The sequence below is a fragment of the Equus caballus genome, chromosome 20 (assembly GCF_041296265.1).
Source record: "Equus caballus isolate H_3958 breed thoroughbred chromosome 20, TB-T2T, whole genome shotgun sequence".
NCBI lineage: Eukaryota > Metazoa > Chordata > Mammalia > Perissodactyla > Equidae > Equus > Equus caballus.
The window spans coordinates 11,205,484-11,232,337 of record NC_091703.1 but is presented as its reverse complement, the minus strand read 5'-3'; the positions used below and the strand labels follow the sequence as shown (position 1 = coordinate 11,232,337).

General features: G+C 35.5%; 1 protein-coding gene across 1 annotated transcript in view; it reads left to right on the top strand.

Annotated features, from left to right (window-relative positions):
* The window catches only part of LOC102149353 (uncharacterized), a 315,161-nt gene that overhangs the window by 224,314 nt on the left and 63,993 nt on the right, over positions 1-26,854 (top strand). The window contains exon 19 of the mRNA XM_070245788.1: positions 3,754-3,913. Within this exon, the coding sequence (XP_070101889.1) occupies positions 3,754-3,913 (160 nt within the window). The remainder of the gene's footprint in view (positions 1-3,753; positions 3,914-26,854) is intronic.

The following is a 26,854-nucleotide window of genomic DNA, read 5'->3' as shown; positions in this document are numbered from 1 at the left end:
AATTTCTTTTCCTTTTTCTAAAATTATTTTTCCCTTCTTTATTTTCTTCCTCTTCTTTATTCTTTCCTTGTATTTCCTTTTTCCTCTGTTTCCAAGCCAAAGTCATTTGAATTTCAATTACACTTAAAAAGAATGGTGAGTAGTCAGGAGTTTCTAGAAAGGCAACAAAAGCTTTCTCCATGCGTATAAAACCATCAATGTCATACACTTCATCTGAAGTGTTCAACAGTTCTGCTAAAGAATATGTGGATTTTAACAATAAACAAAATAAGAATGAATTTTGTCAAGCACATGCTGGTCATGCCAAAAGAAGTTTGACCATTGATACACTGTCTGTTCAGAGCTTTCCCTGAAGCATTCTAATGTAATCACTCCAGCAGATAAGTAGTTTTCCAGCTTACATCATAAACACATTGACTACAATGTGTGTAAAGCCATACTGCCAAACTCATTGGTAACTTTTCGAGTTAGAAATAAGCAATTATATTTGATTCTTAATTTTTATGTTTTTTCTTGCATTTAGAGCTATTTAAAATTATAGATTCCATCCTTCTCATGACCCTTAAAATACTGTATTAGCTAAATGTTCACACTTGTCCTTTTTGGCTTTAAAAGAAATGTCACATACTAGGTTTCTGTGAATGACCCACATTCAGGTGTGAACCAAACGTAATAGCTACTGCCACTCACCAAGCAATGAATTGCTTCAAATGTAGGGCACAGGGCAGAGGACTTTGTAAATTACTTTGTTTCATTGGCCATCATCAGAACTTGTGGCATAATATGTGACCTATTTCTATAAACAATAACGCCTAAGGCTTTGTGGACAGGTGGGATGTAGTTTCTCCTTTAATTACAATTTGAAGAAATAACTTAAAAATGTAAAATTTTTAGGCATATTGAATAGCTATATTGTTAAAAGAAATTCAAATTTGCAAACATCACCATAAATGATGTATTTTTCAATAGTATATCATAAAATTTTAGCTTTTTATTAGAAAACAATTCAAACTTACAAAAATCGCAAAAATAGTACAATGAACTTATATATTCTCCTAGATTCACTAATTATTAAAATTTTTCCATGTTTGCTTTTCTTGCTTTTTTCTCATCCAATATGATTCAATATTTTCAATTTTATATAATTCAATCTGATATTTATACACACACACACCCAAAATGGCAGAAAATGCGTGAACATATGTATGTATGTAATTTCTGACTCATTTGAGAATAACAAACTTTCATAACCATATATGATCATGAAAAGTTTAAACAATATTGTACTGGATTATTCTAATGCTGTATATATAGACAGAATAGTCTATTGTTTTCTCTTGTCAATGTCCATGAATGCCCAATTTATCTATGAAATTGAAACTTTTTACATCGTTTATCTTTATAGAATTTTTCTTGACATTTAGTTGGGCTCTTTAACTTTCTAAAGAAATTTAGAAGAGTGAAAGTTCAATAGACATGCAACAACTTTGATCAGTATGGCCTATATAAATATCCAAAAGGATAAAATAATTTATTTTTGGATAAATGTTATACAGCTTGACTAATTATATTATCAAACGAATTGCATAAGTATTAACATTCAATTTACTTTCTTATTTTACATATACAACTATATATTCTTTTTCTCTTGTTTGTGTAAGCTGGCTCTATAGAGCTGGAAGATATGCTAAAATCTAATAAAAGTTGGTAAGTTGACTCATTAACAACCCGTCGTGAAGCTTTCCAATGGAAAATGCCACTCAAAATGGCAAGAAAAAATTTTTTAAATAAAACTAAAACGCAATTAATCTTTGTACAGCTTTCCATACTTCAATGTGCCATTTTATTCTCTGTTAAAACATTTGTTTACCATCCTGTCGATCCAGGCTTGGATGTTTATGTAATTATTCTTTCACACAGAATGGAGGAGATATAAAGAGGAGACAGACATTTTCTGGGCAAAAAGAACAGAAGCTAGCAGAAACAGGACTGTGATTCCTAATTAATTCAAAGTTAATTGCATTGTTGATAATCCTGCACTTAAAATCTTCATATAGAAAATGTTTATGGCAGCAAATTGACAGTAATTTAACTACATTAAATCTTACCACCATTAAAAGAAAAAGATGAATGTTACATAAAACAAGCTTAAGAGAATGGTAAAAACTAGTTGTTGTTTAACAAGACAACTAGCAAATCATTCAAATGGCCAACCTAGACTCTCGAAGCAAATAAGAGTAGTAGTTGCACTTCAAGATGGCACCAAGCCATATAGCCTGTATTGACGCTATCAGTGACGCTGGGTGGCAGTTTTGCTTTTATTTCCACTTTGTGATGAATGCAAAATATTTGGGGGAAAAAACCCACATAGATCATATTTGGCAAGTTGAGTAGAAAAATCCTTTTTATTATTTTGGAAAGGATTGAGACAGAGGTCATTAAGTGAAGATTTGTGTTGTATTGGTTATTTTCACTGAAGGCTCAGATGATGGAATGAAATGAACTTTGGAGTGTGCTCTGAGTTTAAATTCTGTCTCTGTTATTTATAAACAGTAAGACTAAGTTTTTTGGTTTTAGGGTATTAATATGTACAAGACAAGATTAAGGTAAAGCTAGGTAACACAACAGATGTGAAGTCGCCTGCCATTTTAACATGAAATAATAAATTTTAGTTTTAACTATCTAACCTATTTAAAGCAAAAAAAATCCCGATCATCGAAATAAAATATTTACAATTCTCCGCTTTGTGTGGTAAGATGCTTCCGTGTGATGCTATCTTGATAGTCCAATTTACACCTTGGGCATTTTGTAAAAACTTATATCTCAAACCAGTAGTTCTTTGACACTGTGATGTATTAGGTTTCTCAATCTGGCTTATGGCTTGGTTGCACAATTTTGTACTTCTTAAACTAGATCCAGGTACACAGGGTGAGCCAAGTGTATACTGAATCACAGGATAAATATATTTCCCCAGAGTTTCAGTTTTACTCAAATTTTTAAAAAATAAAAAGTACTATATTAAAACAAATATACCAATAGATTAGGGATAGAATATACTTTTTCTCTTCTCTGAACTTAGGGGCATTTAATGGAAAAGTTTTATAAGCATTGGCCTAATTAATGTTTGTCATACTCACCTAAGTCTTACTAATGAAATATTAATGTTTTTCAGTAAGATACTTTGTTGTCACATTACTAGATCACAAGAAAAGCAGCGTTTTTCTAAGTTAATATTTGGGGTTGTTTTGAGAAGTGGGAAAAGATTAAAGAAGGAATTCCTCAGGTTAGGTGCTTCACCAAATCGGTCAATTTATCATTCACACTGGAAAACAACCAACCAAGCGAAACCTCTGTGCTGACTGAGCTGATCCAATGGGGTTTCTACCACAGGGGCACGAAAACCAGCTCGCAGAGGAAGAATAAACCCAAATTTAAATTCCCTTTGACAAATCCCTCACATTAGAACTAATTTAGATATTCCTAATACAAATTATTGGTTAAATATTTCTCAATTTCCTACAGTCTATTACCTAGACATCAAAAATCAGAATGGTAAGCTTATTAGAGATAACTGCAAAAAAAAAAAAAAAAAAATCCCCAGATTGTTGTTGTTGGATTATGATATTTAGTGAAGGAAATTATTGAATAATTTCTAGAAACTTAGTCAAATAATTTCTGAAAAAGAAATGGCAATAATAAACTAAATAAATAGAAACTGATAAAAGAAATGTAAATTAATATTTTTGTTCTTAGATTACACAATGATTCTTGGATAGTAGATGCATTTCAGCGTATCCACAGTGAAGAAACCAAGTTCTTTGTACCATATGATGCAGAGATTTCCAATCAGGAGCTAAGTTATATAGTGAAAAGATCTGAGCAATGGAGAGGAATCAGTGGTGAAAGAAGAAAGGTGAGTTGGTTTGGAGTAGATTTGTTTTTTGACCGCACAAAATAAACTCATGCTGTTAGCATATCAGCAAGTTGTTAAATTTTCTCACATTCTTCTTGCAGCCATTTACTACTGTATTTGACTGTCACCATTGTACAAATCTTGCAACTCAAGTGTGTATTGATTTCTTTTATTAGTTGAAATGAGGAGACGTGACTAGATGGTTCTTATAGTTTAGCACTATTATTTTCTTACAGAAATATTTATTGATGCCTGCTGTATATTTATTGGACAAAATTACACAAGAGTTGTGAAGAATAGAAAAGAAGCTAGTGACAGAGTTCCCACGTGTGACAAGATTGTTGACTTTAAAGTAACAGCCAAATGAGTGAACAGGAGGGAGAGAATGTTATTCCTTCCTTCCTCCTTTGATGTCTTTGTTAGTCAGCCCCTAGGTTCTCTTCCCTCTTTCAGTAATCATTTTTACAGACTTCATTGGCTCCATCAGCCTCTTCTGTGTTGGTGTCTTCCAGGATCGTATAGTTGGTTTATTCGTCTTCTTACTCTACACAGTGTCCTTTGGTTAACCTCATTTTAATCTGTGTCTTCCATCCTGCAGAAGATTATTAAATACAGCCATGCACCACATAAGGATGTTTTGGTCAACGACAGACCACACACACAATGGTGGTTCCATAAGATAAGTACCATATAGCCTAAGTGTGTAGTAGGCTATACCATCTGGGTTTGTGTTTCACACAATGTTTCACACAATGATGAAATTGCCTAATGACGCATTTCTCAGAAGGTATCCCTGTCGATAAGCGACACGTGAGTTTATGTCTCTCAAAGCTACACCTCTTTTCTGAGTCCCAAACTAATATAATTCAGTAGCCTACTTGATATCTCCAGATGAATGTCTCAAGATACCTAAAACTCAGTATGGCCTAAATAAAATTGACTAAATACATATTGTTAATTAAGTAATTAACACATGCATTTCGCCTATATCACAAAACCACAGCATTTATACTTCCACAATCTCTGTACATGGCATTTTCATCTACTTTGCATGGCAAAAATCCAAAACTCAGAGTTTTTCTAGACATTTTATTTCATAGAGTGTTCTTCAGTTTGATCATCTGGTTCTATTTATTTTACTTCATGATATCTGCTCTTCTCTATTCTATTTGCTACTACTTATATCTAGGACCAACTTCTGAAGAACAGCAAGACTTTGCTAACTGCTCTGTCTCAAGCTGCAGTTGCTACATTGTCATACTGTCCATTAATTCATTCTCCACTCTTGTCAGAATGATACTTCTAAAATGCAAGTCTGACCTTGCATTCCCGTCATAAACCCTTCAATAAGTTCCAATTGCCTGAAGAATAAAAGGAAAAATTCATACTATTGTGTATTTGCCATTTGAACTGATTCTTTCCTGTGCCTCCAGCAACGTCTCCCATATCCTCATCTCTCCACCCCTTCTCAGAATTCCTCTTAATTAATGCTTCTTACCAAAATGTGATTAGGCCATATAAAAATATGGATAATCTGCTAACTCTGTCATATTGTTTCACATTACCAATCATTTCTCTCTGTTTGGGAGGGCATTCTCCCAGCTCCTCATCTACTACCTGGCAAATCAATCATTCTTCCCGGCTCAGCTTCTCAGCTTGCGTGTTTTCTCTGTGGAGCCTGCCCAGAATGGACGATCTCCTTTTTGTCAACACTACCTGTTTCACCTGACCTTTCCAGCATGGAGCACACAACCTGAGAACTACCTGTCAATGTGTCCCTGTTTCTTTTTAGACTAAGATCTTGTGGAATAAGCAAGTGGCTTCTCCGTCTTTGTGTCCTCAATTTTTTCTTTTTGAGGAAGATTAGCCCTGAGCTAAAAACTACTGCCAATCCTCCTCTTTTTGCTGAGGAAGATTGGCCCTGAGCTAACATCCGTGCCCATCTTCCTCTACTTTGTATGCGGGATGCCTACCACAGCATTGCTTGACAAACAGTGCCATGTCTGCACCCGGGATCCGAACCTATGAACCCCGGCTGCCGAAGTGGAATGTGCGAACTTAACCACTGTGCCGCTGGGCCAGCCCCATGTGTCCTCAATTTTTAACCAGGTCTGCAGAATATAGTACCTTTTTATTGTCTATTTGTTCAGTACATAAAAGAATGCATGCATGAATGGTTGAACAATTAAACATGTTTTGCTTGCCCATATACAGAACATACAATCTACCTCATTCTGTTCTCTACTTGATACAAACCTAAACATCAGCTTTTCAAATAAATTCCACATGGGTTTGCTATTAATGTACTCAATGTGTCTTGAACACTGTTAATTTGATAGTTAATATAACATCACAGCAGACATTTCCAAGACTGCCGTCCCTGAATTGAAGCAAAACAAATTTTGCTTTACCATATATTCATTCTAGTTCCTCTTCTTCAAAAATCCGTGATTAACAGCATGATTTTTAAAAGGCCAAAATTGTTGAAATTACCCTAAAATTGAAGCAAAGAGCATTTTCTCTCTAGGATCATTTCAAAGTGCCCGGAGCACGTCGAGTACATTTTGTTTCATTATTAAGTTTTACAACATGAAAGTTTAGGAAATTGGAAGCAATCTAAAAAAACTGAGTACCAAAATCATTTCACTTAAACAATAGTACCTAAAAAGAGAATATAGAGGGAAACAGAGAGAAAATATTAGAGGAATACTAAATATTTTAGTATGTGTTGTTTTCATTTTAGCTAGGGAAGACAGAGAAAGAAACAGAGAGGGGAGGGTGGGGGAGGGGGGAGGAAGGGAAGGAAAAGGAGGGGGTAACTAAGGCTCAGGTGCCAGAAGGAAAATTAAAGGAGATGTGAAATTTCTTAAAATGCTTTAAAATTAATATTTATTTCCTTCTTTATAAAATGGCTTAGCTGACCCATGATGGACAAGAGTAGAACTCAGGAAGAGAACTCAAACCTTGAGTTACCATAATCCTGACTTTGTGTACACACTGAAATGGATCAAGAAAAAGATAATTTGGTTACATGTATTTAAAGTAAACAATTTAATCAAAGGCATTTGTGTCTTAAGTAAAATATTTTGGCTTAGACTCTGTTGGGCCATTAACAGAAATTAATATATCTCGATAAATTGCTGCTGTTCCTTTCCCGACATGTATAGATTCAGCATCCATCAGTGACGAGACTCTCGGAGATGTTTATGCCAATCACTTGAAAATCTGTAGAGCACCTATTTCTCATTTTTAGGGTTATGTTTGTTAAGAATACATAAATACTTCCAAACAAATGGATAAACACACGTATTTTGCTTGTTTGTTCTGTCTCTTCATGACCTGGTATTCATGCTATGAAGACTTCCTCTTCCTGATTAATTTTCGTCTGTTATTCTTCTTAACCTGTTTTATGTTTGGTTATTTAGTTTATTTCAATTGGGAAGCAAGGTAGCCCTGTTGAATAATTGATTACTAATTTCAAGATATAATGCCAGTTTAATTGAGAACAATCATCTATATCTAAAATGCTAAATTATGACTGGAATAGACATTTTAATATAAAAGTATTTCAAGTAAGTAGTCTAGAATCCTTGTGCTTTAAAAATTTGATCTGGATCTTCGCTATAGTGCCAGCTATTAAGAGCATGCTTCTCATTTTTATGCTCTGGATTAAAAATTGCCGCATAAATGGACACTTTATAATATGCTTAATTTCCTTTTATTAAATTGATAAATGCAAAGGCACAGACCACATTTACTGTATGATGAGAATTTAGGATTATTGCATTTTGTAATTTTTATATTGTTCATACATATAATTTGTCATTTGTGCAAAGACAGCCAGATGATAATTTCAAAGTATTTTAGCCATTTTTTTGAGAAGGAAAAGGTCACTTTCAGTAGTCAGAAAAGACATCATTCTATTAAACTAATTTGCCTACATGCAAATTTTGTCATTTTTACCTCATTAACTATTTATCATGGAGTAAAAAAATATATATTCATGAAGGGGCAGCTCACAGCCTGATGGAGCTGGAACTAATATTTTGCAACTCTAATGATTTTTTGCATCCTTAATTAGATAGCATAAGGTTGATATGATTAGGTCAGGATGTAGTGTTTTTCATTAAAATACATTTTAGGAGCTGTATTCATAATCTGCCCTTGCAATTAAATAATGAGCCTATGAATTTAATATTATCGACCCAATTATTATCCCATGCAAACGTATACCTTTAATAAATTTGTGCCGTAGGACTTTCATTAGCAACAGAAGAAACGATATTTCTAGGTACATAGATTGAATGGCTATGGTTAAACTTATATAACAGTTTTAAACATATCAGGAAGCAAAGCTTCAATACTTAGGACTTTAATTCTAAAATGTGCCTTACTATTTGTTGAAGACTAATTTACATTGTAATTATTTTGTTAAAGAAACTACCACTTTAAAATGGGCTATTGAAGCTCATAAAAATATCAGGATGTTAAGGAGAGATGGAGGATTAGAGAGCGTTGTGCATTGTGGGACAGTGGAGCGTAAATTTAAATATTCATTCAAGCAGCATAATTGGAAAGCATAAAAACTAGAATGTCTATTTCTCAAGAGTCTGTACATCTGAGAACTACTATATGCAATTAGTGAAGATTATTATTTTTGTGGTATATTAGAACAGTTTTTCTTAATAGGCGGATGTACAATGGAAGTATGTAAGGTACTCTGAAGAGGAGCTGCCCACCTCTTATCGTGAATGTGCACAAGGAAATGCACACACATAGGAACATAGACTGTTCCTTCATCTTTGTTTAAGAATCGCTATTTATCTCCTACATTTGTGCACTCAGATAGGGACTACAACATCTGTTTGAGTTCTTTAATTCCTTCTTGATAAAATTCTATTATGAAGGTTATATACAATTTATAATTTTTAATAAAAGGAGATAATTAAGAAAGGCAGAGTCTACATTTAGTAATGAGTTATATGCAAAGGTAAAACTAAGCATTGTTATTGACACAGCAAACTGTGGGCAGTGTGTCGTGATATGACTACAGTGTTTTCCTAGAAGTAGTATTCATTTCTACTTGGAGAATGCAGTCAGGGAGGAGAAAAACTTCAATGAGAGTTGTGAGAGGCAAAGTAGTAGCAACAGAGAAAATGGAAGCCTGATGATGGGAACTTGGGGTAGAGACACTTCATAGACTTTCCGTGCAAAAGGAAACAGTGAGTAGAGGCACGGTGACAGGAAACTCCTTTGCAAATGGAAAGCAATTTGTTTTGCCTGGAACGAAGGACAGAAAGGTAGAAAAACACAAGAGATTAGCCTGGAGAGGTGGACTGCACACTGGAAATGTGCACAATAATGGGAACTATATATTTATCATATGCAGTAGGAAGCCACTGGAAGTTTTAATAAAAAGAAATAATTCATTCAGTTAAGGATTTGGGTTGCCTTTGCACTGAACTCAATAAATTGCTTATTTTAAAGATCTAATACTTTTGACTCTTGGGAAACAGTTCACTGCACAATGTCTAATACATAGTTCAATTTTTCATCATTAAGACTTGTTTATTCATGGAAGGTCTAAATTATCCATGACGTTTTCTAACTATCCAATTCAGTTGAATCCCACGATCACGTGGATTGTGTTTTATGTGTCATCAAGTACTCATCCTCCTGACCTGCAGGTCCAAGGCTGTGAGCATTTTACAGGTTTGATGGGGATTTGAAAGTAAGTGAGGGTGAGTAACTAGCCAAACTTGAACTTACGAATGGAATGGAGGAGCAAGTGGAAATGGAACCCAAGAGTCAAACTGAATCCAAAATGGTAGGTGATAGTGGTGACTACAAAACAAAGAACCCTTGAATCTTGCTGGTTCAAAGCTTTGATTGTAGGAGGTGGGACGCATACGAACATCTTAACTCAATCAGAGCTAAGGAGCATCTTAATTCCTAATAGCGAGAGAACAAAAGGTGGGCCCTCAAACCTTCTACATGTGCCACTTCTGGCCCCCTGACGGCGATTCCACTGGACGTTTGTACTCACAGCCTTCCCTTGTGGAGGCTTCCACTGCCAAATTGACTGAAAGGCTTCTTACACTAAGTGTTAGGCACTGAATTAAGTACCCACAAATAAATAAGCATCTTGGACTCCGGAACAGAATACTTAGTGAAAGAGACATTAGCAGCAATGTAGGAAGGTAAATGAATGGTTCTTTGATGTAGACTAGGTGCTAACAACATACTTTGTTGCACTGAAGAAGAATGTTAAATTTTTTTCCAGAAAAGATTGTATCTTAGGGACCTGGGTGAATAGCTTAAAAGTAAGCCTAAATTATCTTAAACAAAGGGGTTTCTGCTCAGTAATCAAATCCATATTCTGAACTCCATATCCAGTGTTATTTTCTTCTTGCATTGAACAAATTCTCAATTCTATAGAAGCATGATAACAGTTATCTTTTAAAGGTTTTCCGATAAATGTGGACTGTAATTACAACTACTAACATTATATAAATTCCAATTCTTGCACAATGAAAAGATTGATATTGATCCAACTAATTCGAAAATATAAATCTTAGGCACAATTTAAAAGTATATATATAAAGTAGGATGATTAAGAAAGGTATATGGCAAGTGACAGTTTTCTTTTGTTTTGTTTTTTAAATCATCATAAATAAGGAACAGAGAAAAATGTTATGTGTTAGTGTTGTGGTTTTAGTTAAATGATACATATTTCTCCCTTAGTCTTTTTTGTCTCTGAACTTCTGGGTGTTTGTTTATAACTTACCCAATATATTGTTAAACTTTTGCAAGGTCATTTGGCCGTGGAGAGATCGAGCTTTTCTATAAAATGAAAATGGTAGATAAAGACTAAAGAAAGGGATAACTAGGAGCTCTCTGAAGACACTGTAAATGTTTGGGTTTTAAGATTGACAAAGACTTATTTACATTTTGCTAAGTATGTTCCCCCTGGATTCTAAAATCATTTCTATTTGAAGTGAAGTATAATCCATATGTTTTTGATTCATTAACACTTAATTTGTTAGCATCCTTTACTGCAGTGCTATACAGCAGCCTTTTCATCTTTTTTTATAAGCTTATTTTCCTTAGACACAGGAAATCAAGTTTTTCTAAGAGTAAACAAACTTAAACTCAAAGAGACATGAGCGAGTTTTGTTTGTAACAAAGCTCCTATTAGCTTTGAACTACTTCTGTTCTCAGTATGCAAATTTCTTCTTTATAGTTCCCTAAGAATCAGATATATTTGTAATTAACTGAGACACAATACGCAGCTTTCTGTTTTATTATTTATTGAATTTTCCTACTATCTTACTCTAATTTCTCTTCATGATAAAACAGCCAACTACTAACATATTAATGAACAAGTCATTAATGATAGTTATTTAATTGCCATCTTATTATTTATTCTTATTAATAATGCAGGAGCTACTTATCTTTTAATAATTATGTGGTGGGAAATGGAATTTCATGTAAAGCATTAAACAATGTCCTTTCCTTTTTTCTTTGGAGTACAGCGTTCTTTACCAGGAAGAATGAAAGTCAAACACTTTTCCATGTCTTACTATTACTTGAGAAACACAAGTTCTCCAACGTTACCTGCATTTGTATAGCATTTAATGAGACTAAAATACAAGTCTATCAAAGTACTCTCTATTACCCTTTGTTCTTTCTAGTTTATCTAATTTCTATAGGGTGTTCTTTAGGCTTTTAGCAGTCACAGAGCTTGGATAAATTAGTATTGCAAAAACATCACCACAGTAGTACTGCATGTTCAGAGAAATCATTTGTTTGACTCTCAACACTCATATTTTTGGTAGATAGGTCAATGAAAATTTTAAAAAAGAGCTTAGAATTTAAGTAATTTTTTTTTAGCAATGAAGGGGAAAACAAATAGCTATTTCCATGGGTCAGTCCCTATGTCATGCAATTAATATGTTGATTCATTTAATTCTTAAAGCAAATATAATGGTTGGTATTATTCTCACGTTACAGATGATCAAAATTGAGGCTGAGAAAGATGAAATAACTTCATTCATTCATCCAGCCATTCATTTAGTCACCATTTTTTTATTGATCATCTTTTATGAAGTAGGCATTTTTCTTAGGTGCAGGTAAAAGTGAGATGAAACAGTGTCTCTTCCATTATAGTCCAGTAAGGAAGATGAACAGGTAAGAATGTAATAGCAATGCAATAAGACAGTGGAATAATAGAGCTGTGTGCTGGGGGGCTCTGGTGGTAGCTTGAACAAAGATAGTATTAACCCATTCGAAAGGGCTGTTGAAGATCTCAGAAAGGCGAAGAAGATTGAGATAGGTGTTTATGATGAAGGATAGTTCAAGGACAAATTGGGCATCAAAAGAAAGGGCACTCCAAGCAGAGGATGAAATATCATGGTATTTTGGAGTGCAGAAAAGAGTTTAGTACGCCTGGAACATAACTGATGTAGGCAATAGGGAGCACTAAGGCTGGATAAATAGGCAAAAACTGGATCCATATTAGTATCTCACTCTGTGTGCTCATTCCAAAACCACAGTCCCCGGTAATTCAATACGAATTGGTGCAAAACTGACCCATGGAAGACAGTAAAGTGAACTCCAAAATTACAAAGACATATATAAAATTGTCGTAGTGGTTATATTTTCCTTTGACGTAGGAGTATGGGAAACTTATCTTCTTTGTGCTTTTCTAAATTTCCTACCAATTTTCATGATGAATACATGTTATTTTCATAATTTGAAAAAAAGACCTATAAAAATGTTCTTTGAAAGAAAAAAGTCTCAGGCACGATTTAAAATCCTGTACAAGCCACTGCCTCCTATCATTCAGGAGCATCCATTCTGCAGAAAAACTATGAGATGGAGAAAACCAGCAATTCACGTGCCGCTCACAAATAAGTGTTTGAGTCATGACAATCTGTCTGCTACATGATGGCCTCATGATCTATCTTCTTTCCTTCGGACAGGAAGGAAAGAAAATCATAGAGAGCATCAATGTTGTGAGAATGTATCAGACAACATGTTCATAGTGTGTTTCCTTATCTGTTCTGACTGTTATCTTTCGAGATTTGATGAAATGTGCACCTTCCTTAACCTGCGGCAGAGCCCGGTCATCGTGGGTTTGTCCGGATGAGATTTGGTTGGTTGTTCTCTTTGTCCACATTTCCTCCTTTCCAATTAGGAATGCAGTTAGATTTCCACTGTCACTGCCAACAGCAGCAGTTGTGGTTTATGTCTCGATTAGGTCCTAAAACACAGCTAAGCTGCTGTGACTGCTCCTGCTGTACATTTGGCAGGAAGACAGTCACCATGCAGCACTCCAAGTGACACACACCACCGTCTACATTTCGTTCCTGGTTTCCAGGCTGGTTCCTTGGCTTCGTCTCAGGCAAGCTGTTGGAAAAGCACTCATTGTCACTCTACAGCCTGTCACCAGGTCAATCAATGACTCATTTATCCTCTTGCTTTAGATATTTATTTTTAATTTCTTGATAGGCCAAGTATGCCTCTTGGGTTTTTTTTTGGTAAATATTTAATGATTTATTAAATAAACAAATCCTGCTCTATCCAAAGATTTGATCCTTCTAGATTGTTCAAACCCTTGGTTTGTCACATTTGGCTGATAGTCCTTTCCTGGGTCTCTTCTAACTGTCTCAGTCACATGTAAAACTTAAAACTCATGAACAACAACAATGAGCCTAATTTTGCCATTAGGATGGAATGAGAAATGTCAACTTCTTTTCTTAACAAAGAATTTAATTCCTTAACTAAACCTTCAGTTTTCTTTTAAAATTTAGATTATGCTTTTAGAGATTGTAAAATCTAAAGGAAGGATCAAGAGAGTCTAAGTAGAGGAAATTAACTCCCTTTGGTCAAGAGGTAATTGACTTCAAACTCTGGGCAGTCTACGGGAAAGTAGTCACAATCTAATCTAGAGTAGAGATACAATAGTCCCCCGTTATCCATGGGGGATATGTTCCAAGACTCCCAGTGGATGCCTGACATCGCAGATAGCACCAAACCCCACATATACTTTGCTTTTTCCTATGCATACATACCTATGTTAAAATTTAACTTATAAATTAGGCACAATAAGAGATTAACAACAATAACTGATACTAGAATAATTATAACAAAATACTGTAATAAAATTATATGAGTGTGGTCTCACTCTCTCAAAATATCTTGTTGTACTGTACTCATGCTTCTTCTTGTGAAGATGTAATATGAAAAAATGCCTATATAAGGAGATAAAGGGAGGTGAATGATGTAGGCATTGTGGGGTAGTGTTAGTCTACTATGACTTTCTGACAATATTGCAGAAGGAGAATCATTTGCTTCCTGACAGAGCTTGGCTGCAGGTATCTGAAACCATGAAAAGTGAAACCGCAGATAAGGGGGGCCCTACTGCGCTGATACATACCATATGTGCGTTGGTTCAAATCAGACCATTTCTTTATATTATATATTACCAAAGGAATTTTTAATTTGTAAATCAAATTGTCCTGATTGCAAATTTCTTTTCATGTTTATCTCCTACTTTTAAAATCTGTAGTTTTCACTTCTTAATTTCCACTTTTTGCCTGTATATCCTAGCAATAATCTAAAACTCCCTTTAAAGGAACCCTTGGGCATCCTTTAAAATATAGCTAAGAACCTCACAGTGGTGGGTAGACCCTACTAAGAAAAACATTGAGTTAAGTAATGAAGGTCATATTTCATTATTTTAAAATACATTATTTCAAAATACTCTTTAAAATGTATATTTTAAAATACAGCTTAAAATGGATAAAATAAACTTCAATAGATTTATTAAGATATAACTTACATACCATAGTGTTCGCACATACAAGGTGCCCAATTTAGTGGTCTTTATCATGTGTACAGAGTTCTGCAAATATCACCATAATTTAATTTTAGAACATTTTCGTCAACCCCAAGTTATCAAGGGAATGGAAACATTAATCTAAAAATAAAACTCATAGAACTTGAGATTGCTGAAAACACATTTTTGGATCCCAGTTTAAGAAACAATGTTCCAGGTAATTAAGGGTTGTTGGTCAGACCTGGATTGATTAAAGAGTTGACACAGTATAACCCTTGCATGTACTTGAATATTTGCTTTCCCTTAAAAATACAGTGGAGGTTTCTATCTCTAGGCCTTTGCAGTCATATTTCTTTTATGGACTCCCTTCCCCACAATCTTGTTCTTTCAAAATCCTCCACATTCAAGGGGCAGGTGGATATCAACTCCACTACAAAGCTTTCGAGAATCTGCCTGACCAATTCAGCAGAAACCAACTTCTCCATCTCCATGTATTCAGAGTAGTTAAGAATTTTATAATGATCATATTCTGATTGTATTTTATGTTTTGCAATGAATCTCACGTCTTTTCTTGCCAATAGAAAGCTCCTTAAATTTCCCTGTTTCTCTTGTTTCTTCAGGATATGTTTCTTTCCCAATGCTAGACTAGGAGCTTTCATAGATTAAACACTCAAGTAATGTTAACTTGAACTGAATATGCCTATGGAGAAGGCTGCTTCCTCACGAGAAAGCCATCTCTGGCTCTTCTCTTGTTTGGCTGGGGTGCTAAGGCTTAATCAGCAGAAAAGAATCACCTCCCCAGCATACTCCCATGCGGCCTCAGGTAGTTTCCATAGAGATGAAAATATACCGTGCTGCTCCCTCCTGTCTTTCAAGAAATCAGACTACTACATAGGATATTTGGATGCTCAGAATTCATGAATAACTCTATATGTACATATAATGTATATTCATTTTTTCCAAGCCTGAAGAAGCCAACCAGTTTTTTTTTCCCCTAAGATATTTTTAAAGAGATTTTAGCGCAACATAGCCTAGAGGACTCGGACCCCAAGGTTCAATGATAAATGCCAAGAAAAGAAAAAACGTTGTTAATAGTGTGAACCTTTTTTTCTCTTGAGCTCATGATTGCTCTTATGATGTTCTGTTGCTGCATACCATACAATCATATAAGAGGAAATGACACTAAAGAGCATCAGGATAAAAATAAAATAGTTCTGTTATGATAATAGTGCTTCTCTCAGGCTCTCATTTTATTTGCCATAACTTCAGGGTCATAAGAAATACCTACTACAGTTTTTACTTAAAATATCAAAATTGTATGTTGGTACTTTTTTCTTTTCCTTAAAGAATATAGAAAAATATCAGCCTTGTAACTGATAAATTAATTGTTTGTAAACGATACTGGAGATTGACCCAATTAACAGTTTACTATCATCCTCTTAATTACCATACCTGGAAGGAAGTTGTTATTTTCTGCAATACTTAACTTGATAGACAAACTATTTTAGCAGAATCCAGGGACAGTCACAAAAGAACAGTGCACCTCACTGAAATTTGCCACAGCTCATGAAGAGCTCCATTGTCACAAACTAATGCACTTGATTGCCTGCAAGATGATTTTACAACAGTGCTCAGCAAATGCTGCATCTCTGTTTGCCTTCCATTTTTCTCAACTCCTCCAAGATCATTTGTGTCCCTCAGGTGACCCGCTGAAAATTCACGAAAGCAAAGTCCGTCACCAGGTCATAACCAGGACAGAACACTCAAGGTTTCTGTCCTATTTGTATTGACAAATATTTCGATTCTTTCTGGCAGGACATGCTGCGTATGCTATCTTGTGTAATTTGATTTACTTTGCAATTTAGTGCTTTTGCCTGCTCTTCACCAAGAATAATTAATATCAAATATAAGCTCTACAAATAAAATGTGACATTCAGTTGTCCCAACGAGTAACATATTAATGCCATGTATTTCTTGAGTTTATCTTGTTTTGGTGTAGAGATCCCACATCTAGGATAGTGTCTTTTTGATGCATTGGATTCACTGAGAAGGCAAATCACCTCCTCTTGCATGAATCAATATTAGAGAAAAATTTAGTTTTTAACACAAAATGACAATTTTATGGCTGAACCAAGTCATATAGTAGCTAGGTAGTGGTAATCCTTCCTTCCTTTCTTTCCTCCTCCCTTCCACATTTTCTCCTTCCCTTCCTTTTTACTCTCCTTTCTTCCTCCTTTCTTCACATCCCTTCTGCCTTCCTTCCTTTCTTTATTTGTTGAGTAATTCTATGCATAACAACTTTCTTGTTGCTGGGTAGAAATCAAACATATATAATCCTGGTGCTCAAGGACTGTGTAAGCCATTCTACTATGATGATGTTAGTAATGGCCACACGTTCTTTGAAATGATTCTGCCAGTCACTGGTATTTCCCATTTTCAGTATTTGGGAAAATTGCCACTAGTAAAATTTTTTTAAGAGGAATATAATGAGGAAACACGATGGCAGTTAGCTAAACAATTGAATTGAAGCATTTTTTATTAATTGTGTATTCCAACCTCCAGATTTAGCCAATCCTTGCATTTCTGAATGTGAATATAATGGTGGAAGATTCTTTCTGTGTTTAGATTATTTCCCTAAGCATAATCATTGTGAATTTTTTGGCTTAACAAAAAATAGTCTGTACAGTGTAAATAGACAAATTGGCTTTTCATTAATAGATATATCAAAAAGGACATAAATATTATTTTCAGATGTTAAAAAAAAATGGAAACACTTTTCAAATAGGTCTATGTAATTCTCGTGTGTTGTTTCTGATAAAAGCTTTTCCAGCCCCAAATAATTTATAATTACTTCCCAATGAGTAATAAATCACAAGAAGTTATGAAGTTGGGTTATTAGAGTGGAAAGAAATGTTTATACCTGGCTTGATTTTGGGGGAAGGATCATCCTGTATTGTAGGAGTGTTACACAAATGTAGAGATGAGAGCATTGCTTAATGAGTCAGAGTGTTGAGAGGTGACCATAAGAAAATGCAACCTCTCTAGAGAAGGGGATGTCTTTTCCTTGGCTCTTTTTTCTCTCAAATTTGAAAGATTTTACTTCTATCATCTAAAAAACAATTATTTGAATATCTCATGAAATTATTACCAGTTTGTAGATTTTATCTTAAAACATCAAAAAGAACAATGGTACCTATGTTAATGTCAGACATTAGAGTCTTCAACATGTTGTCAACATTATTTTATTTGTTCCTTAGAGAAACGTTGAGGTCATCAGGTCAGGAAATTTCACAGGTGAGGCAAATTAGTGATACTCAGAGAGATGACATACCCATCATAATAGATGTCACAGCCAAGACTAAAATCTAGGACATTGTGCTAGGCAGGATCTTTGCACATATCAGAATATTTCAAGAAAGGGATAAAAACCTCTTAAAGAAGAACCTTTTTGCTTTTAATTTTATGATTTTTAGTGAATAATATTTAAAAAGGAAATTTTTAATGTTTAATTTAATAGTTTAAATTTAATAATTTAAATTGTATTGTATCAACAAACTAGTGATCATTGTCCCCAGTTCTTCTGTGAAATATGCTTAAATGTTATATGATCAATTCTTACCAAATTCCAATAGCCGTGGAGGAAAAAGAGAGCGCACAGGTGCTGGAGCCAAGACTCCAGTTCAGTCCAGGCTTGGCCTCTTCCTAGAAACTTTGTCCAACTCCTTTTTAAATTATTAAATAGAAAAATAAATTTTTACTCTTAAAGTTACAGCATTTCACTGAAATTGTATATGTGAAAGTGCTTTACTAGATTATTTACAGCAGTAGAGAGTAGTAGCAGCATTGTATCAATAATTACATTAAGATTTAGAAAAGCCCTGTTCTATAATAGCAGGATATAAAAACATTCCAAGTTAATACTAAACTCCATAACAGGAAGTAATATGACACCTTACACGTATCTTATAAGCTGGAATATTCATTGTCGCATTCAATTATATCAAATGACTTGAAGACATCAAATGAGGGTTCCAAATTGTAAATTAAAAAGTGCAGAAATCAAGTAATTTTCCTTCTTCCTTTAAGAGAGCATTGCCCTTCAGTAAAAGAAAATATATCAGTGATTTATTTAGTAATAAACAAGCAAGAAAGCTTTGGATTAAAGTGAAAAAGGAAAAAAAAAAGCCCTTTAAACTAAGACTGGAAGTGTCCTAGCTCCTTCAGTGGATCAATTCTATTTAACATACTATGTCTGGGGTCCATCCTGTGGCTCACAATTCAGTAACGCACAGTTCTTAAAGTGCATCATCTGTGCTTGCAATGAAGCCTCCTTTCTTAAACTAAAACTGAATCTTGAAAACATAGCTAACATTTGTTAAATCTGGCTGTTTCACATCTGAAAGTACAAGTGTACTTTTCAAGACCACAGATCCCAAACATCTAAGCAATTGAAATCCTTAGTGTTCTTTTGCTTAACCCACACATTGCTTCAAACGCTGTCGTTTACAAAGCCATAATGAAAATAACAAGTCTATAAACTTGTGCTTAACGGCAGGGGGTTTAGGCTCCCAGGTCTTCAGACCTGTAGTTTATGCAGTGATTTATATCGAGTGGAATTAGGGAAACAATTTAAAGGAGGGGAGAAAAAGAGGCAACGCTCAAAGGGGCTCTGTGTGTATGTGTGATTTGTGATGTCACAGAAAGGAAACAGCAGAAGGAAACAGAAGATACAGGGGGAAAGAAGCTCAGAGAACTTTGGCTAGGAGACCACTTGGCTGTGGGAAAAAAGAAAAAAACCGTGTGAGGTCTGCAAATCCTCAAACAGTAAAGGGTGAGAGAAACCACTTAAGGAGTGGCAACTGGAGATTTTCTATATACATCGGGGGAAATTAGTGTTGTCTCCTGCTTGGAAGTGAGCTAAGGTGTGTATTTTGAATCTGCAAGCAGTTTTGATTTAGGTTGCATGTGTTTTGGGGTATCTGTGGTTAATGGAGATTATTGGGAAGGGAGTGACATCATCACTGCATTTTAAAGGATCTTCTTCTATATTATTAATGTGATAATGAATCAGGTCTGTAGGAGCTGAAGCATCAGGATCATATCAAGTAGGGGTGGTATGAGAGAAATTGTTTCCCTCTTAGAAATCACACACGAAAACTTGAAGTTTTTACCATTAGAAAGGTAATGTCCAGATCCAGATAGTGGTTGAATCATGTGACACCAGAAGTGTCCTCCTGGATGTCATCTTCCTTTTGGAGTTCTCCCCTGAATTACTGCTGCTACTTCAGGCTGAAGGGCAGACTTGCCTTCTCCCACTATCAAACTCTAACAGAAGTGTAGATAAACTCTCCCCGCTTGGATATTTCATCATAGTTCAAGCCGCCATCAACTTGCAAAATAATTTGTTAAATACTTAGAACAACAGAGAAACAAGATGAAAATGTGAAAAGTTTGGAGCTTACAAGCCAGTTTATGATCCTCCCATAGCTAATTGACTCGGTGGGAAGACGTTGCTCTAGTAAACATCACTTCAGAGACACAGCTCCACACCTTCCGTCTGAAGAGCCTGTATAATTTTTAGGAACTTCCTACTTCCTTGCTTTTTAACTCCCAGTTTGCTGCTAAACAAAGGAAACTCTTTACGATCCGTAAGATTGAACTGATTTCCTAGGGTCCTTGATGGTGGCAAACTAGAATCTTTATTGAGTCATTTTCTGGTCTGAGACACACATTTTGTCCCCAGGTGATTTGCAAAGCTGTGGTGACTGACAGGATGAATGATCTGAATTCGGGGAGAAATTCAGGTCTTTTCTTTCTAGAAACAGAATTATCCTATGACAAGCTCAGTGATAGCAATAGCGTGCAAGGAATTATGACAGTCCTACAATAGGAATTATGTATTTATATTAGCAGGAAACAGAGGGAGGAGGAGTTACCATACTGTTGCATGGAACAATTTGAAGAATTGAAAAGGTTTTAATATGCTATCTGAAAGATGAAATATAAGAGGGGAAAAACACTCATATTTAACATGACATCTTGAGCCTGTTAGATTTCTTAAAATAAACTTATTTTTCCAAGAATAGGAAATGTGCCTGCTAATGAACCTTTAATCAGCAGATGTATTAATTAAAAGACTGTGAAGAAAAAGAGGAGGAGAAGCGGGAGGCAGTTTTAGCCCAGGTCATCCCTCACCCAAGAGGCATCATGTTGCTTTCAACATCAATAAACTTTCCTCTTTAAAGAATTATTTAGTCTGCAAGCAGCAAATAAAATTTTATTTTTTCCTTACACATAAAGTTTACCCCAGACAGACCACCAGCCTGTAGTTAAAAAAATCAAAAACCAAAACCTCAGGGTTTATTTGATTTACAGATCGGAATATTAAAAGTCACATGTGGGAATTAGATTTTAAGTATGTCAACTTCCTTTCATAAAAGTCACTACAGAAATGGGAATTTCTGTATATTCTCATTATTTGCATTTATTATTTGTAAAGTGTTTTAAAAACGTAAAGTTTATTGAGGAATTTTGTAGGTATTAGATATTTGACAAAATCTCTCAAAGGATCAATCAGAGAGTTATCCTAAAGCAAAAGCCGAAGAAATGAAAGAGTAAATCTGAACCATTGTTATACAGATGTTGCAGATTATCTGGCAAAACAGTCTTTAACATACTGATCAGTCAGTGAATATTTATTGAATGCCTACCAGGTCTTCAGAATGAGTATTAGTGGTAGCTAACAATGAACGTCTAGTCTGTGTTAAGCCGTGTACAAATGCTTCACATGGACTATTACTTAGTTCTCAGTCACACTGTCAGATGAATATCACTACAGATGAGAAGCCTGAAGTACAGAGAGGTTATATAACTTGCTCACTATCACATAGCTAGTAAGAATGCAGTTGGGATTTGAAATCAGGACACATGAATCCAAGGGCTGTACTCTTTGCTAAGATATACTTCTCTTTAAATTTATGATACAACCTAGAGTTCTACTTCTTCATATCTATCTAAGAAAAATAAAAACATACTTATAGGGGCCAGTCCAGTGGCATAGTGGTTAAGTTTGTGTGCCCCACTTTGGCAGTCCAAGATTCGCCGGTTCAGATTCTGGGTGGGGACCTAGCACTGCTCATCAAACCAGGCTGTGGCAGCATCCCACACAGAAGAACTAGAAGGACTTACAACTAGGATATACAACTATGTACTGGGGCTTTGGAGAGAAAGTAAACGAGAGAGAGAGAACTAAGGAAAGTGGAGCTGTAAAAACAAACAAAAAAAAACATACTTATACATAAATCTTTATAGCTGCATTGTTCATAATAGCCAAAAATGCAGAAATAATTTAAATTTCCACCAACTGGTGAATGGGTAAACAAAACGCAGTATATTCATACAATGGAATGCTACTTACCAAAAAAAAGAAATTATTAAAATCTAATATAACACAGATGAACCTCAAAAGCATTTTGCTAAGTGAAAGAAGTCCTTTGCAAAATATCATTCTGGTAGGCAGAATTCTAAAGTGACTCTCAAGATTCCACCCCCTGGGGTGCACACCCTGTGTAATTCCCAGCCCTAGAGGATGGGATAGTCACACTTGCGATTGCGTTACATGGCAAAGGTGAAGGGATTATGCAGATATAATTAGGTTCCAAATTTGATCACTTTGAGTTAGTTAAAGTGAGATTATCCTAAGTGGGCTTGACCTAATTGAGTGAGCACCTTAAAAGCAAGTCCAGACCTTCCCTGAAAGGAGAGATTCAAAGTGATAGACATTCTTTTATTGGCCCTGAAGAAACATTGTGCCCCGCTATGAAGTGGGCCATGTGGCAAGGACCTGAGGAGCTGAAAGACTCCTTTTTATGCTCTAAAATTCCATAAAATATGTGTGACTGTTTAAATGAGGAGTAAAAAAGCATATCATTGTCCTGGAACTTTCAATATGTGCAGATATAATAAATATAGCAATAATATAAAAGATGGAGGGTAAAGGGACCTATATATTTACAAGACTTCTATGTTTCACTTGAAACAGTAAAATATTGTCTGTAATAGTCTATGGGAAGTTAAGAATGTACATTTACAATCCCTAAAGTAAGTACTAAACTATTATTACAAAAATATAGCCAAAAAGCCAAAATGTAGATTAAAATGGAATACAGCAAATATTTAAATAATCCAAAAGAAATTAGAAAAGTAGGAAGAGATAAGAAAAAGAGATGACAAAGAGAAAAATAATAAAATGGAGGACCTAAATCCACTCAAATCAGTAATTATACTAAATGTAAATGGTCTAAATACACGAATTAAAAGACAGTAATTATCAAATTGGAGAAAAACCACACAACATATCCATTGATGTGCTACCTACAAGAAACCCAGTTTAAATATAATAATATAGATAAATTAAAAATAAAGTCATATATTTCCAAGTATATTCCATAGTATATTTCCAAGGAGAAAATATACTATGCAAACCCTAACAAAAACACTGGAGTGACTATATTAGTACTATAATAATTCATAGAGGGCATCATAGTATCATAAATATCATAATTGATGTTTACATGCCACACCACCCAACAAAATTCTTCTCAAGTGCACATGTAATACCATAATAGCCCATATTCTGAGAAATAAAACAAAGGAAAAAATTAATTCCAGTATTTCTTACCTGAGCTCTGTAAACATATTCTCAGGTCTTCAAGATATCTACCTGAATTTTTAAATGAAGTAGTATAATTTTTGTCATTATTATTAGAATTGATATCCTAAATAGTATGCATAAATGCCTTATAACTATTTACTACAATGCAATTGCAACAGCGCTAGATTTTTGAAATGCTTCCTAATTTAGCCTCAATAATGTATAAGCTGGTTTCTCTCTCTCCCAAATCCAATCCATGTGAAGTTCAGTTTTTAGGGCAGAATTAACATGGAGAAAGATATTGTTTACAGAGGACAAAAGCCTGAAACTTGCCCCTTCTTGTTCCTTAGGAATTTGTAGATAGGAGTGAGAGGCATACAATCAGAAGCAGTAGAGGCAGGGTCTACAACTTGTAGTTCCCTAGCTTGTACTCCAGTCTTTGGTCCAGGGAGGAGGTAGGTTAAAGTAGATGATGGAAACTTGGAGTGCAGCCTCCCACCATTCTATGCCTAAATTTAAGGTTGTACTAAAAATGCAGGGCAAAAGCATGTGGTAAAAAAGAAGGTTCCTTTTCCTGGAACATAGCAGACTGGAAAAGATCTCGTGCCCTGATGGGAGAAGCTAGAAGGTCAGCTGAGTTGAGAGGCAATGATCCTGCCATGGGGCCTCATGGGGACCCACCATGGCCACTCCACAGCATCAGCTGCAGGGTAAAGTAGCAAGTCTAGGGATTGCATGGAGGTAATGGCAGTAATTTAGAGGGCTCACAGCAGCGTAACTAAGAGCCGAGGGTAGGCTGAGTCAGCCAGGGACCACCACTGGGCCCTGACCAAGCGAATAGCTATATCATGAGTTACATCAGCTGCAGACTCAAGAGGACAAATAGTGACTAGGCAGTAAGGAGGATTGCCTCAATGACCAGAGGGCATGAAAGATGCCAAGAACAACCAACAGCACTTTGTTTTGTCTTCACCCCACTACATCACCTAAAACGTGTTGTATTCCCACAACTCTCTGAAGTATCTCTTCTGATTCTTCAGAGAAGACAGTAACAGAGAGAAAATATTAAAAGTAGGAAATGAATGAGCTACTCAAAAAGGTCTCTGTGAAGTAGCTTTGATGGATTGGATGGATTTAGAATGTGAAGAAAAAGAAATGGAAGTTGCCATCCAGGTATTAGGTCTGAGCAATTAGAGAATAGTGTAGTGCCATTTACTGCAGTGATGCTGAAGACCTGAGGAACTTCCTTTTCCAAGGAGAAATGTGGGGTGGAGATAGTTCTATTCCAGCCATGCTACATTTGAGGTTCTAATAGATGTACATGTGCAGACGTCAAATAGTTGGATACAAAGTCTGTAGCTCAGGGGAGAGGTCTGGAAAAGCAACATAAATCTGAGAGTCATCAACACATAGATAGTATTTAAAGTCCAGGAAGAGGTAGTATTTAAAGTCAAGTGAGGGTTGAGAGTTAACAGGGAGAAAGCCACAGTCCTATAGACAACGTGTGGAGGTCTTGCAAAGGAAAAGGAATGAGCAAAAGAGACTGCATGATGGTGTAGCTGATATCAGGGTATCTTCCCCAGGAAAAGGCTTGAAATATGTGAGGTATTTATCACAGTTTGGTGGCAAAATACAGACTCAGTTGAGATAAAATTCCATCAAGTTGAGAAAATTGAGGACATTTGTGATTTAGGTAATATGTTTGGTATTTAAGAGAGGAGAAATGAAGAAAGCGTGCTCTGACAAACTGAGAATCAGATATTCACATTCTGTTTATTTCCACCAGAACTTGATGAATCTGAGACAAAAGCTTCCAAACTGAACAGCTGGAATATGATATCCATCACACACACTGTGGAAGCTAGAGCTCCCATAGCTTTTTATCCCATGTATTAATAAGTCTTGGGGATGCAAAAGGAGAAAATTTAGTTAGGATAATGTTGTGTACTTCTATGTGGAATTATGAATCCTTAATGTTATTGTCTCTACTGAGGTTTGTTGGACGAGGAAGAGGCAGCTGGCTCTCTGTGGTTTTCACAAGAAGATATCCACCTCACCAGGCTATCACAGTGAGAAAAATTTTAAATGCATAAATGAAGATGGATCATTTTCCCAGTCCCATCGCTTCTCTTTGTGGTGCTTTTTGCCCCGAGATTACACAAATGGATGGTTTTATGGCCACTGAACATAGCACAGCTGTAGAGACAATATATAATACAACAAGAAATCGTTCAGAAACGGGGGGGATTGTGGAAATATTATCTGTGTAATGCTGTCATATTCAAAAGCTGCATGTGTCACCCTACTCCATATAGCACATACTGGTCATATAAGTTAGAAAGACCCTCAAGCTACTTCTAAATTATAGTCATGACTCCTTAGAATATTCTTGGCATTGTGCTTTGCTTTTTTTTTTTTTTAATTTAGTTTGTGCCAAATGCAAAAAAAAAAAAAAAAAATAGCAAAGAGTTTTCTTTCATTCTTTGTCATTTTCTGCAGATCTTTTCCCTGAAACCAGGGCCAACTTAGTGTGCCCTGGTGTGAGGCGAGGCCACCAGTATACCAACCTATTACACCAGAGTCATCAAAGTTGCAATTTTCCTTGTGACCCACTAATTTTCAAAACAATGGAGTTTTACAGTCATTCATAAGGGAGCTCCAGGAGCACAAAACAATATTGAAATTAAGCTTAGTGTGTGAAAACATTATGTACTTTTCTTCCAACCCCTTTGCATAAAGTCTCTGGTCTCTGAGTGATAACATTGCTATAAAACTTCGCAGCCACACTGGAGTGTGTCACTTTGCTTATACCTAGAGGTGGGAGGCCCTTGTAAATCTTGCCTCTTCCACGGATAGAAGCTGATTAAAGTGTGCTGGCTCTCTCTGGAGCTCGGTTCCTTCCTGTGCTTCCACTATCATTGCCAAATACCAGCAGTCACTGACAAAGCTCCCTGCTCTGCCTCTGCCAAGTGAAATGTTTTGAAATTAAAAATCTGAAGAAATGGTGCAATGAGTGCTTGATCAGGTGGTTTCTCCTTAGGAAACTGCTTAATGGGGGAAATTCAGCACAACCTCCCAGTGGCGGCCCAACACAGAACTTGAATTTAAAGAAACAGGATTTCTTTCTTAAATTAGACAAATATGCTCAAGTGCCTCAAAGTGAGGACCTTTGTTTCTTGAAAGAAATATTTATTTTGCTTGATGCTTATTGAATTTCTGATGATCAGTGTAATTCACACTCAATCTAGGAAAAATTGGGGAGTAGAGAGAAAGCATAAAGGATAAAATAAAAATGATCCATAATTTCCAAATGTCACCAAAATTTAGGTCATACTATATATGTGTTTCAGTATGCTTAAGGCATTTTCCAGTGGTACTAAATGTTCCATGGAAATACGATGCTAATATTTGTATACCTGGTCCATTGCATGGAAGTACCAGCGTT